Source organism: Lingula anatina, chromosome 3 (assembly GCF_051362555.1).
Source record: "Lingula anatina isolate TDL-2025a chromosome 3, LinAna3.0, whole genome shotgun sequence".
Taxonomy (NCBI): domain Eukaryota; kingdom Metazoa; phylum Brachiopoda; class Lingulata; order Lingulida; family Lingulidae; genus Lingula; species Lingula anatina.
In genome coordinates this window covers 29,128,817-29,142,894 of record NC_141769.1, presented here as the reverse complement: position 1 = coordinate 29,142,894, position 14,078 = coordinate 29,128,817, and the positions used below count along the sequence as shown (strand labels likewise).

At 37.9% G+C, this 14,078-nt stretch overlaps 2 protein-coding genes across 4 annotated transcripts; one reads left to right on the top strand and one right to left on the bottom strand.

Moving 5' to 3' along the window:
- Positions 1 to 140: 140 nt before the first annotated feature.
- LOC106162474 (heat shock 70 kDa protein 12A) lies at positions 141 to 4,772 on the bottom strand. Of its 2 annotated transcripts, XM_013539778.2 has the most exons (8): positions 4,488 to 4,772; positions 4,167 to 4,247; positions 3,438 to 3,673; positions 2,912 to 3,022; positions 2,478 to 2,690; positions 2,096 to 2,258; positions 1,705 to 1,857; positions 141 to 1,403 (listed from the first exon to the last, which is right to left on the bottom strand). In XM_013539778.2, the coding sequence occupies exons 2-8, from the start codon at positions 4,213 to 4,215 to the stop codon at positions 484 to 486; spliced, it is 1,845 nt and encodes a 614-aa protein (XP_013395232.1). In that variant the 5' UTR covers positions 4,216 to 4,247; positions 4,488 to 4,772; the 3' UTR covers positions 141 to 483. The 2 variants fall into 2 exon arrangements, with proteins under 2 accessions (XP_013395232.1, XP_086865456.1); XM_087009330.1 differs by lacking the exon at positions 4,488 to 4,772 and having other exon boundaries at positions 4,167 to 4,425.
- On the top strand, positions 4,765 to 10,547 carry LOC106162476 (uncharacterized). 2 transcript variants are annotated; one of them, XM_013539780.2, is made up of 7 exons: positions 4,765 to 4,896; positions 5,862 to 6,454; positions 6,805 to 7,018; positions 8,084 to 8,314; positions 8,486 to 8,572; positions 8,834 to 9,007; positions 9,414 to 10,547. In XM_013539780.2, exons 2-7 carry the CDS (start codon positions 5,862 to 5,864, stop codon positions 9,846 to 9,848), a joined length of 1,734 nt encoding a protein of 577 aa, XP_013395234.1. In that variant the 5' UTR covers positions 4,765 to 4,896; the 3' UTR covers positions 9,849 to 10,547. The 2 variants fall into 2 exon arrangements, with proteins under 2 accessions (XP_013395234.1, XP_086865457.1); XM_087009331.1 differs by lacking the exon at positions 4,765 to 4,896 and adding an exon at positions 4,907 to 5,136.
- The last annotated feature ends 3,531 nt before the right edge of the window (positions 10,548 to 14,078 follow it).

Below are 14,078 nucleotides of genomic sequence, written 5' to 3'. Positions count from 1 at the left end.
TCATTCAAGATAACATAAGTCCTGCACCAAAAACACTTCACGTTTGTAGCAGGCGATTAATTGGTAACGGAGTTGATCTTTGTAATATTATTATCGTGTGTTATCGCAATTTATTTGTCGAATATAAAATATGGCCCGTGAAGTTTTTAACGTTTTTTTTAATCTCCTTTTTAAATCCCCACAATTCAAACAAGGTACAGTTTTTGTATATGGCTTTCAAATAATTCAAATTGTTTAGGGAATATGTACACGCAAATTCTATAGAAAAGATCACTCGGTGGCAGTACTTTGATAATGATGCTGCGAAGAAGAAAAGTATCAACGTTGTAATACAAACACAAAGGAAAAGAAAATTATATAATTCCGTCCTACAGGCACATGAATATCTTTTAATGGTAATATGCTTCTTGCGCACTGGCACATGTTATTGTTTGTCATCTTCGTCTGAAAAGTAGATATATTTCTCGAAAATGCGTCTTTAGTTTAACTATAATCGTTAAAAAAATTCAGGGTAGCTTCAGTCGTGTTATTGCTTGCCAAATCTAGGGCTCGAACAGAAATGGTGGTTCTGCTGAAATTAATCAGTACTTCTACCTGTCGTTTTGTACCCCCTTTCTGGATAGGCATTCGGACTTCAAGATCAGCAATCTTCCACGTTTTCTCTTCATTTGTAAACTTCACGTCTTTCTTTTCACTTGCGTAAACTGGTAAAGTCATACTGTTTTGACGGGATCTAACGGCATGAAACCGGAGTTTTCTAACCTCTCCTTCTTTCACCGATTCATCTTTCTTGATTATAGTTTTGAATACTCGAGCGCATTTTTCAACTCCACCTTCGTAGACTTCTTTAAGTTCAATCGGGTGTGAGTTTTTATCAAATGGTTCGACGCATTCGATGCCATACGTATAGCCAGCAACGCGCTGTTTGAATATGGCGGGGTTTTGTCCATACACTACCGCCCCCTTTACAACACACAAACCGCCATCATTGCCTGGTGTAATGACCTTCAAACGACCTTTGAACCTTTCCGTAATTGCTTCCTGCAGTAAAGGACAGTCTGAAAATCCGCCAACAAGAACAAGGAAAGATATATTGTTCTCATTTGTTGTTATGAACTCCAACAAGTGATTGGAAATTGCTTTAATTGTACGCTCGAAAAGTCCTCGCATGACGTCACTAGAAATGCGAATTTTATCGATGCTCCACGTTAAAGCTCCTTTTGGTTCGTACATGTTACATGATTCGGCAAGTGACATCTGGTGAGAGCTAGCATAGGAGAGAAAACCTGCAGGAAACACTAGACGAGTTGGAACTTGCTTGACTGGCGATAGAGTTCGTTTCTTGATTTCAAATTCTCTGATGATGCGATGCCAATGATCTGGGTGCAAGGCGCGGAAGCCATCTGAAAATTAGAAATTGACCTCGTAGTCTACAAAGGTATTTTGGCCAAATCTCCGCATTTTATCTAGAAATTATATTGATAATATGAAAAAGTGTAGAAAGTAATAAAAAGTCATAAAAACCCCTGCTTTAAAATCTTGCAAATACATACATGTATACATGTACGGGGTATGGTTGGCGGAATATTTTGAATACCTTTATTTAATGGTAAATTACCACAACGAAACCTAAATGAAATGAAACACATTTTAAACTGGTTTAATATGTTACAGAAATGACATTAGCATGCATAATACAAATACCCATTTTTTCTTTTCCAAATACCGAATCCAGAAGTTTTTCAAACTCCACATTCACGGCGTCTCCTCCCCACGGTCCCCCTGTGGGCCTGCTCAGAATTTTAGGTTTTAAGGTAGTTCGGTCAATCTCTTGGACTGTGATGTCCGCTGTCCCGCCTGGAAACGAGAGTTATGATATTATCCTGTTTTATCCCAAAACATATTGATTAAATACTGTGAAGCCTACGTCAGACTGTACTCTAATCGGCCTTTTTAATGTGAAACTGAAATAGGCCTTCTTGACTTGTTTTTTCTGTTTATTTTGACCTTGCTTCATTACGTGTCTTAAGTCGTCAATAAATTAAGAAGCCATAGAGGTATGTTATTCCTGAAGAATTATATGCAAATACTTTACCCCCCAGATCGGCGACCATAAATGTAACTCCGGGTTTGTTGATGTCAAGCGACACGGTGCCAGCAGGATTTCTCTGCGGCGTCTGTTTGCACTGTTTCAGATAATACAGAGACGCCGCTTCTGGCTCGTATGCGATTAACTGCTGTTCTCGCGGAATACCTGCCTAGAGAGAGGGTAAATTTTTTAAAATTCTTTAAGACTAATGGAGTACCCGAATTGCATGAGAGAATATGTGTCACCGCAAAATAATCTGAGGAATTGTAATGTAACTTTTTCTACTCTGTATATGTGACACGTTTTTTTGATCCAAAATTTTTAATAAATATACTAGTGGACTATTAAGGTCAAATGATTCTACTAAAGGCCTTGTTGGGTAGCCTACCTTTATTGCAGATAGCCGCATAAACTCTTTGGCTTGATCTGACCAGACAGAGGGCACTGTGATCACCCACAATACCTCTGTAGCCAAGACGGACTGTTTTTGTGACTCAAGCAAGTGCTCTTTAAGCAACCTAATTGCATGGGAAAAGACTACTTGAGCAGGGAGAGATTTTCCGTTATCGGCCTGAAGCATTGTTGTTCTGGGGTTTATCTCCTGAAACATACGGTTCTCAAATAAATTTATCTGTATCTCAATGCTTGCACGATTGCCTTGAATAAAAATTAATTTCAAAGTAAATGTACATATACATGTATAGGAGAGTTCCAAGCAATGGAATATTGACAGACGATGAAGTATACTATAGCCGTTTTTAAATAAAATTCAAATCTTTTGTAGAGTACGATAGCATCTTTAGGTAAAAAAACATGTTTTACCAATTCTGCATTTAGCTTCATTTTGAACCGCTCAAACAGGTACCACTCTGAAACCTCCTCTGGCTCTAATTCTTCAAGAAACTTCTGCTGCGCTTCGAATCCAAAATATGCCTTTTGAACATAAAAAAAGAGTTTTGACTTCTGATTGTAGATTTTTCATAGAATTATAAGAAAGAAAACGTCAGCATATCAATTACGTAAGTAAAACTGCAGGATAAGATTATTGATGATTGTCTGGAAAATTATTATTTCCCTTTGGCCTCACATTACAATATACACTGTATTCATTTATATTATGTATTATGTAGGATATACTGTAGATTTTCCTAATAATTGGTACTTTTTAAAAGTTAAAAAGTTAAGTTTTAAAATTAAAATTCGCAAATATCTACTTGCAGAACATGATCACTAGCATGATCATTATCATTATCTTCAATTCAATAAATAGGCCTATATCATTTAAAACAGTCAAAATTTATCTTCATCCAAAGTAAAGAATTAATAAAAAAAAAGGGCATCAGCTGACCTCAGATTGATCCGGGCTGATTAACACCGTAGTTGGCGTCCGGTAGAGCTGTTGACCGACACTTGCTCCCCAGTTGGCGTTAATATAGATGTCGCTTTCGTTGGAGGTAAAAGAGTAAGCATAGCCGCTAAATGTGGTTCCAAAGTCAATAGCCGCTACCATACAGAAAGGGTTTTCCGGCGTTTCAGCTTTAGGTCCAGCCTCTTCTTTAAATGATTGTGTCCTTTCATTGTCTACTATAATGAACAAACATATGGCTGATAAGAAAAAAATTTGATTAAAAAAACGAAAATAGATTAATTGATAAATAAATAAATAAACGAAAAGATTCAAATAGAGAAACATATTACTTGTCTTTTCTTTTTTTTTTTAGTTTATTATTTATAGGTCACTGCTCCTCTTTCTACGTGTCTGTGCTGCCAAAACACGGAAAAAAGATGAACAATTAGATAACTGATGACATTTAGTGTTAGTTGCCAGCAGCGTTTTAAAATTATTGTGTAGCAGTATCTTCCACTTTCTTCCCACACCCCTAGGTTTTGCCGTTAACAGAGGGGGCCGGATATCTGATAATGCAGGACAAAGTTTGAAATTATACAGATTATACAGTTGGGGTTCAATTTGCTGAGATAGGGGAAAAAGACAAACAGAACATACAAATAATAATAAAAAACATTAATAAAAAAAATAGAAGAGACAAAAAAAAAAAAAAAAAAAAGAAACACTTACCCCAAGATCTGTACACGCTGGACAGGAACAATCCTGACATATCCATCATTATGAAGTATACATAAGACTTCTTGCGCTAATCTACACCAATAAAAAAAATCATGCCTAACTAACCATGTAGCTCCCATAAAAGAGATATTCTAGACAATAATATATACAAGTCATTGCTTCTATTAACTCTGTCCTAGCTGAACCCTTACTCTGTTGTAAATATGGATGAAGGCATTGGTCACAAGTCAACGTGTAGAAGACCCCGTTCACACAAGCACAAAAAAAAAAAAACGGTGACGTAATCATTTACATAATTTGTCAGTAGCTTACCAAACAGACGCCTACCCCAGAAAAACCATTTTCTCATATGTAGGCGTGTTGCTGAGCTGCAGATCGGCTGAACCTCCTTATTGCGGATTTTTGCTGGCGTCAAATTTTTGTCTTGATGTCACCTTCCTTAATTTGTTTAAATATTCACATCGGTTTCTTGTCTTATCTAGCCTAATTGAGTGTCTTGCGCAACGACAGGCAGATTTATTTTGAATACAATTTAGCTGTTTATTTGTCAGGGATTCGTGACCCAGATGGAGTGAGTTATCTGATCTATGTTATCAATGCGATATGGCCGGAGCATAGGGTCGTCGTGATAAAGTTCAAGTATCAATACGTGTGACAAAGCACAGTGAGAACTGACTTCAAATTGGACCTGAATTTAATATGTCATAAAGCAGGATCCAAGGTGAGTAATCGGGATCATTTTAAAAGTCAAACATGCTCTAAGTAGTGTCTAAAGAAACAGACTAAGTACAAACTTGGATTCGACAACGTAGGAATCGATGTTACATGTACCTTAATCATCGTTCATAAATATGCCTGTGATTTCTATGTTGGGGAAAATTGACTACTGACAACACAGCAGCTATTAACAAAAGGACGTACTTCGATCACAGTAACCAAGCGGACACAGATCGTTTGTTAAGTAAGAGACATCTTTATTTAATTCTCAGATTATAGATCCGTACTTTCGCTTGTCATACAGGTAACGTTAAAGCTTGTTGATGTCAAGTCGCGTGATTCAGTCTCGTGATTCCTACTATGTTGACACTCTTAAACATTATCTTTTCTTACGTAAGAATCTATGTTAGGATCGGTAATAATTTTATTAGGGTCTTGGTTGAAAGTCCCAATAGCAAAAGTATAGACAGACCTCTGGATTAAACAGTATGACTCATGTTTGTTTTTCAATTGATAAACATTCAATCAGTGCAGAAGTGATATTAAACGTCCCCTGAACGATTATAGGATCCCATATCTGTAAATAACCAATAAAAACTTTCGTTAATTTTTCACATTAATCAGATTTCTATCTCAGCACGCCAACCGTTTCGTTTGTTACTCATAACTCTCTCGTGTCTTGTACTGTTTTTAATGTTTGACATAGACCTATTACATCTACCTATATGTGCGCAGTTAATTATTATTTAATGATACCTCCATGTACATTTAGTTATATCTCCCCGATACAGTTCCGAACAATGAACGTTTTCGGATTGGTTTGGGACTCTCACCTCAGTCACCTTTTTTTTGCCACCGTGTCTACATCATTCTTTTCGTGTTATATACCCCGCTCAACGTGTTCTCATGTATCCTAGTGCATTAGCTCGGCCTCAACATCTCTGACTTTTTAATTTCAATTATTTGCAGATGGACTTGGGACTCCTACGGCAGGTTTCAGTGGCTCACAGGCAAGGACAAGACAGCCACCATTTCTCGCATCTGCGGCTCGGACTTATCGGAAAAACTGTGGAATGCCTAGAAGATACCTCAAATCGGTATCTCCTGTCCGCCATTTTTGATTTCAAGTTAGATACTGAACATTCTGGTTTATCCTACGCCCCTTCATGTCAGAAACACAAGAAAGTTTTAGGTGATATTATCAAGAATGCAAACAAACAGTTGAAAGAGGCGTGCAAGGGTTGTTCGAATTGCGTGGAACATATAAAATACGTCGATCACTTCTTCAAGAAAGGGGGACTTTCTTCTCTTGTCAGTGATACCCAAAGAGAACTACACAAACAGAATTACAGAGTTCGAGAGTTACAGACAGAACTTCGCGAAATACAAAGACAATTGAGTGAGAAGATATCTGAGAACAGTACTCTTAAGGACGCCAACAACATTTATCTTTCACAACTGGAGGGAAAAAGCACAGAAGAGCAAACGTTGCGATCGACGACAGGTGATTTGTCGACCAGAAATCAAAGCATGACGTCAAAGATGGCACAGCAAAATAAGAGGTAACGTCATAGGGGACGGTCACCAAATTTCAATCCCAATATTCTTGATTCTTGTTATTGCCCCCCTAGACTGCAAGTCTTTGTTGAGGTGCAGTCATAAAAAAATAACAGGAACTGAACAAATTATTGATTGTTTTTTAAAACTTTGTTCTACCGAGTATACATGCATTTTTATACACGGCTATTCAAAAAGTTAATGTCTGTAGGTCAGAAACAGTTGACGGGAGTCACAGAGTATTTTGCCTTGAAGACATGCTAGATGTCTCTACGACACTTTTTTGATACAAAGAAAAAAACTGCGTTAGTCTAGTTTACTAACATTATCACTACGTTTATCTAAATGATTTTAGGCTGGCCGAATTGCAGCACAGGATAAACAGGGAATTAAACCCGCACGCCGTTAATGTTGCCAGACCGGCTGCGGCCACGACCCCTGACCAGTTGGTGGACATGTACACGATGGACCTGTACGAGGAAGAGCACGACAGAGCTCTGGACCAACTGCAAGACGACTTTGAATTCACGGAAGAAGAAGGGATCGGTATTTTGTTCACAGCAGTGACTGTGAGTAAATGAATTTTGTGCCATCAACGTCTTTTCGCCTAACGATTTAATATGGCTTCTCTCGTAAAAAAGAATAATACTCCTCAACTAGGAGACACACCAAAATGCTTGTTTTTAAAGTTAGTAGGGTTTCAACAGTAAACTTTGAAATTTTGATTCGCTTTCTCGCCTTTAATTGTGATATTTATTTGGTAACTTTCTTTAAAGTGACGAGGTTTCCACTCCCCAACCCCCTCCCCCCTGTCCTTCAATAGTAGAAGTGATATTTGTAGTGATCAATGTTGGACAATGGCTACACTATTCCCGTTCAAATTAACTTTCTTTTATTTTTATTCGGATGACCGCCTTTGTTCTCTTTACCCATTTACAAATTTCGTGTTTGTCTAATTCACTCAGTGTTCGTGTTCCATTTAGTCATCATAAACTGCTTTGTTGTTTGCTATTTTCTGGCTTTTGGTGTTCTAAACAAATTTCGTTCTCTTGAGTCTCACAACTGATAAATTTCTAAAGTCGTCAATAACTATTCTAGAAAGAGTTTCTAAGATAAATGGCCTTTAAACCATAATCATATAATAAATTCAAGTTTTGACTGTTGTTTCCCATTTTTATTATCTGTTATCTATATTTTGTCAGACTGCGTGCCATATTGTTGTGCACGCGGTCAAATTTTATCAATGCCAATCACATTAATATAGCATATTTTAACTGTTCCAAATGTAGTTGTCATAGGGATTTAATCTCGACTTATATTCACCCAATATCACTGTTATCAAATTAACCGAGTTATTATATATAAAAACTACATTGCAATAAGTAATTTTTGAATGGGTAATGCATGTGCATGTATATCCCGGTACCATGGTTACGTTACAACATGATTCTGCAAAGTTTTAAATGTGTTGACAAACATGATAAGTGACAGAAACCACTGGCAAAAATCCAGTAGTAAGTAAATCAGTTTCTAGGACTATTTGTTTGCTCATAAGTTAGTATAAACTCAATTTACCAACGTAATTGTGTGATAAATTTTCATCGTTTTTATGTGTCAATGAATATTTTGTGCAGGTGTCATATGAATGCACAGAAAAGGCGCTTCAGAACTATACGCAGGGGTGGAAGGCCTCCTTGAGGGTACCGACGATAGACGTCAATTTCAACCAAACCTTTCACGGTCATGGGAGTTTTCGCACGTCTTCAGAAGGCAAACACAGCCATTCTTCCGACAGTCGGCATAGTTCATTAGATGCCAATCTTCCCAGGCACGTGGAAGACGCATGCGCCGACAGCGAAGAAGAGGTGAGCTGTACCCCGTTTTTATGCTCTTGTACTCTGTTAATTTGATTAATTTCACTAGAACTCTTAACAAAAATATATATGTTTACGAAAAAAATACCTGCACTTAAAATTAGAACGCGCTTCGTAATTTTTTCAGTGAACGCTTATGATAATGTTCATTTTATATTATAGAAGGAACTTTTCGATCGGATATCGCACACGATTCGGCAGTTCCTGGTCAACAACACAGAGCGGCATGACTTAAAGGAAATAAATCAGGTACATCGATTCAAAATGATACATATGATATGTAATCAACCACTTCAAAATCGACTTCGAGTATGGGCTCATATGGAAGAGATCAAGGCGACATGTTATTATTATCCTTTGAACACTGCTCAATTTAATATCCATAGGATATTCACTACATTTATATATTAGCGCTCATGAACTAGTACAACATGTTTGATTACGCTTTTAAAAGTTGTCACTGATAGTAGTCACTACATGTTAACAGCGTAACATGCATACCATTTTCAGGATGTGTTAGAGCAATTACGGACCAGTCTCCAGTGCAATGAAGACGTCATCAAGTCATCCTGTTTGAAGAGATTTGTCCGTCACTGTGTCCGTGTGTTTTGGAAAATGGTGGTCCTGGACCCGCCGATGAAACTAGACTGGAGTGGTGCGAAGATGGACAAAGAGGTGCATGAGGTAAAGAAAATCGGTGGTTCCATGGCTTTTCTGGCACCAGTGCATGTTTGTTTGACCTTTTTTTCTAATCTCCTTACAGTCACCTAAGCTGCAGAAGTGTAATTTACAACGTGGGCAATAAGACAGGGGCTGCAAACCACATAGATTTACATTCTCCGTTTTGCATGGGTAATTTTAGTTCCTTAATAGATATAGATACCTGAAAGTTCTAGGTTCAAGCCTTTTGACGGGCATAGCTATAGTTATCTAAGGCGTCACTTTACATAACTTTACTTTGGAGAAGCATCTAGTGTCTCAGATACGCCATTGCGGTAAAATCAAACGAGACACATATTATCTTAATGTCGTCTTCCGAACCTATCTCAATTTGTTTCCCCCGTTTAGATTTGATTACAATCTCTTACAGGATCGGTGGGGTTGCACCTCAGGAGAAATAAACTATTTCATCTGGCCCGCTCTCTATAATGGGCGAGGGAAACTTGTGTGCAAGGCAAAAATTGCTACCAAACGACAGGGGACCGCCATACAGGCTGATGACGTCACCGCTCAGGCCATCGCTTCCGATTCTGGTAGTGACGTCACAAGTGTGGCTTCTACGCCTGTATTTGGTCTGTCAACGGATGAGGGTGCCAGCTTAACGGGCTGTTCGCCAAGGACTGCGGACGAACGCGCATGCATTCCAGGGGCACCGAAGAGTTTAAATCCGGGAGGTACCAGTCGTTTTAACGAACTTGGTCGCGTGGCGGCGTCGCCGAGGCCAGACACCTCTGGTAATGACGAAAGTTACCGACACGAAGGAACGTCTTTTCTGGGATATGCCTCAAAGTACTTGCTTAAATAAGGCTTATGTTTGAGAGCGTGTTGGGATTGATTGCCGTAGGTCGAAGACCACCTTTTAAAATGATTTTTTTTTCTTTTTATACCCTGATGAAAATAACTTTTGCCAATAATATTTCCAGTTTTGGAAAACATCATATTAAAACAGTTACCGGTATATCTATGTGAACATGTACTGTATAAATGAACTTTTTAATAAATGACTGTCATGACAATAAAGAAGAAAATACAATGTTGCCACGCGATATACATGTATGCACCTCAACGACGTATTACTAGAAAGTACGTTCTTGGATAGTATTAATCATTCCTATATGCCGTATAAAAACTCCTGGAACCTGCAACTGTAAAGACAAGACTTGAACTCGAAAACGTGTTTAAAGACCATAACTTTTCTTCATAGTTTTTAATAGCACGTACATCCGTTGTGTAAAACTGAAATTTGGAAGACAATTGATTTTTCACTATTTAAAGGTCTGACGCATATTGGTTAGATGAAACCAATCGTTTAATTCATTATTGCTTTTCTAAAGCATAGACCCATTACTGCACCGTATTTTTGCCTTGTCATGAGAAACATCAATATCAGGGAGGTGGTATAGTAATTATAAGCGACATGCATATTTCATACATATGTCAGCATTCTCCTCCAATGGATACATCTTGTTTGTCAAGTAAATAAAATACATATTGGACTAAAGCATTTTTGCTGTTTTGTCATGGTTACCGGCAACACAAAAATTCACAACATTATCAATATTCGATTGACACTCGGGTAATCTCGAAAATAGACTTAAAGCAGTTGTTTTATTCTTAATCATGAAAATCTTAGAGATATTCAGATATGCCAGGAAGACGTATATCGGTACTATGCTCTGCTCTGTGCAGTGCAGTTTGCATTCTGAATTACATTATGGCTGAAAGTTCGAATTCAAGTATAAATTATTTTCTTTTCAAACGGGAGAAATATTTGCCAAAGTTCGTTTTGGAACGAATGACAAAGAACAGTAGTGTAGAATGCGCCAATCTCTGTGAGAAAAACACTCAATGCAAGTCTTTTAACATGAGATTGGACGATATGGCATGTGAATTGAATACAGGTACAGAGTACGACGCTAGTTCTACATCTCTTGTTGATGATATTCAAAGCACGCACTACATGAAGGTAAGCAATAAACATATTTCATAATGAGGTTATAAAAAAAAAACGAGGACCCTAGAAAACGGAAGGGAGGGGGTCGTACCGTATAAAAATTAGCCGCCATAAGAATAAAAAAGTCATCATACTACTGCTATTTTCGTTCGAATGCAGACCTGTAGCCAGGAGGGTTTGGGGTGGAGGGGGTTCGAAAGAACCCCCTTTTTGCTGGAAAATGTCCTTTCTTTGTTAATTTGATTAAGGTAAACTAAGGTTTCGTGACAAAAGGTCCACATTTTCAGAAAAAGAACCCCCCTTTTGCAACTGTGCACCTTTCTAATGTGTTATATTCGTTAGTGAGTGTTTTATTAAATATTTTCAAACGTGAGCTGAGGGAACACAAGCTTTGTCTTTTTGGAAACGGCATGTTTTTACTGTCTATTTTTATTCATAGGATCAGACGTGCGAGTAAATCCTTGCTGTTTCTATTTCACATTTATTGTTTTAGATTCCAAATGACTGTGCTGATTACAGTAAGTAATACAATTCCCTTCAAACTTGTACAATATGGTCGAAATAGGTTTTTTATTTGTAATCAAGCGGTCTCATATCTTTATTATAAATCGCTATATACATTTTAAACATCTATGGTTTCAAATAGGGCAAAATGAGTTACACTGCGTACTCTCTTACAACAGGGAACGTAAGAAGTCTGTTACAAAATCATTGTGTCGCCCATACTTCAATTTTGTATACTATTTCTCAACTACATCAGAAACCTGGGATATCAGGGTGGAGACGGATAAGTAAATGCAGATAACAAAAGAAAAAAAAATAAGTGAAAAAATTATGGAAATACTATGTAGTAAGTAATGAGTAATGAGTAACGAGTTGATACATGTAGAGGGGGGAAAAAGATCACCATGGTGATGTGCGCTATCAATGGTTAGATTTTTAAAAAGTGTTAACCGTGGAACTGAAATAACGTTTCATTTCAGACGTGGATGGTGGTGTGTTTTGGATTCACGTTCATTCCATGAGAAAGGCAATTCAAGTTTATTGTGAACGGGGATGGACAGTTCTTATGCGAAGGACTGGGCCGGAATTAAATTTCAACAGGTAAACGGAAAATGCCACGCTCTAGTGTGTTTTTTTTTGAAAATTAAGTAATAATAGTCTAATGATATTTTGCTTGGGGAGATTGATAAGCAAAGGCAATTTAACTTTAGCCACCCACCATACAACAAGCTTTGTGTCCGTTCAAGAAACGACATAGGAAAACTTGTAATATATATAGGCCGAAGCTGTTGAACCCTATGAAGTTTAGGTCACTATATGTAGTTGTTTTCATAGCACTCGGTTGATACGTTGAGTCGAAGACATGACGCGCGTGGCATTACAAATTGTGTCGATTAATTGTTGTACACTGTCTGTACTCGTGACAACCGGCGAACACCTCATGAGTGACGACCGGTTGACAGGTGTGTGCTGGTTGTCACAAGTACAGATGTTTTAAAAGAAAAAAATGTTCTTTTGGTGTTGCCATTCGTACGTGCCTTTCAGGTCGTGGGAAGCTTATAAAAACGGATTTGGTGACATTGCCAGCGACCACTGGCTGGGATTGGAAGCGTTTCATCATCTTACCAATCAGGGAAACTACTCCTTAATGATCGAGGTGAGAGACTTGCTGACCGACTCTTACTTTTGGAACATCCGTGAACGTTTCCGTATTGGTCCGGAATCCGATCAATATGTTTTAAACTTATCGCTTTCTACTGAGGGCAACCTGACGGATAAGTTATGGTATAATAACCTCCAGAGATTTCATACCTATGACAATGACAATAATAAGAGCTGTGGCCTAAAGTACGGGGCAGGGTGGTGGTACGACACCTGCACCCGTGTCTCGCTTACAGCTAAAATGGCGATGCCGGGGGAATGTTTGTCAAAATGCCTAAGGTGGTTCAAACACACCAGTGTGTCCAGTGGCAGTAGCGGTGAGAGCACTTTGTTACGCTGGGCTGCTTTGAAGATTAAAAGGGCTAGGGATGAACTATTGCAGAATGAATGCCAGTCACACTTAAGATGCTTGTCCTCTCCTTAACCAAAGTCAACTTCGTCCAGATCGAAATTCTCTTGTAACACTATCGATTTATATAAACGAATTATGATAAACAAAACACCAGAAAAGCTTATGTAAAGGATAATATATATGTTTATTTGTTAATCTAAGCATTGCGGTATGATTTGATATATGTGAAATATACTGCTTAATATATATTACCTGTACACTACCATAGCTCATGGTGCTGTACAGGTGGTGTAATGTGTTCATTGGCTAGCAGAAGAGAGATTTTAATGGATGGGCACGAGGTAATATATTTTTTAGCTTTGCTTACATATCTGGCACGATATCTGGCGGGTGCCAGACATCCGAGCCGCTTAAGCTGAACATAATTTAGCAAGAAACCCCTCGGAGATGGGTTGCTCTTGCTAGATCGATCTAGGTATGAGAATGTGGTCTAACTGCCTCGTAGAAAAGGGTGTTTTTTCTTCTCGATACACCTATTCTTCCACCCTTTCTCTGGGAACTATAGAAAGTCTTTAAGCCTATCATGGAGGAATTCGGTTTCTAAAACTAAAATACTATAAAATACTAAAACCGAATTTTCAGTTAGACCTTTTTAGCCTACAAGCAAATGTTTGAGTTATTTATTATCATTCAGAAGCATAGGTAAATTATCGCGCCGCATTCATTTACCGCCACGAGAGAACATCGATAATCATCATTAATATACGTATTAAAAAGGGAATACATAACTTGTACGTGTTACACGCTTTCTGCTCAGCTAACATATGATGTTTGTCAAGGAAATAAAATTGTTTTGCCATGGTAATCAATTATTCAAACAATTTTCGATTGTAACTCATGTTATCATTCATAATCACGAGAGGGTTGGAGACAGGCGAAAGTCGTATTATGAGTATATGGGATATAGGAGACATAACGCGGGTGTTAAAACATTCTTAGTCGCGAAAATATTATAGAACCCCTTTTCAGACATGTTAGGAAGATTACTGGTGATATGCTTAGCT

Excerpts from the sequence above, each read along its gene's own strand:
- LOC106162474 (XM_013539778.2), bottom strand. The coding sequence starts at position 4,215 with ATGATGGATATGTCAGGATTGTTCCTGTCCAGCGTGTACAGATCTTGG. Across the intron at positions 3,023-3,437 it reads TCAGCCCGGATCAATCTGAG|GCATATTTTGGATTCGAAGC; the intron begins GTCAGCTGATGC and ends TATGTTCAAAAG. Across the intron at positions 2,691-2,911 it reads TGAAGCTAAATGCAGAATTG|GAGATAAACCCCAGAACAAC; the intron begins GTAAAACATGTT and ends CGTATGTTTCAG.
- LOC106162476 (XM_013539780.2), top strand. The coding sequence starts at position 5,862 with ATGGACTTGGGACTCCTACGGCAGGTTTCAGTGGCTCACAGGCAAGGA. Across the intron at positions 6,455-6,804 it reads ATGGCACAGCAAAATAAGAG|GCTGGCCGAATTGCAGCACA; the intron begins GTAACGTCATAG and ends AAATGATTTTAG. Across the intron at positions 9,008-9,413 it reads TGGACAAAGAGGTGCATGAG|GATCGGTGGGGTTGCACCTC; the intron begins GTAAAGAAAATC and ends AATCTCTTACAG.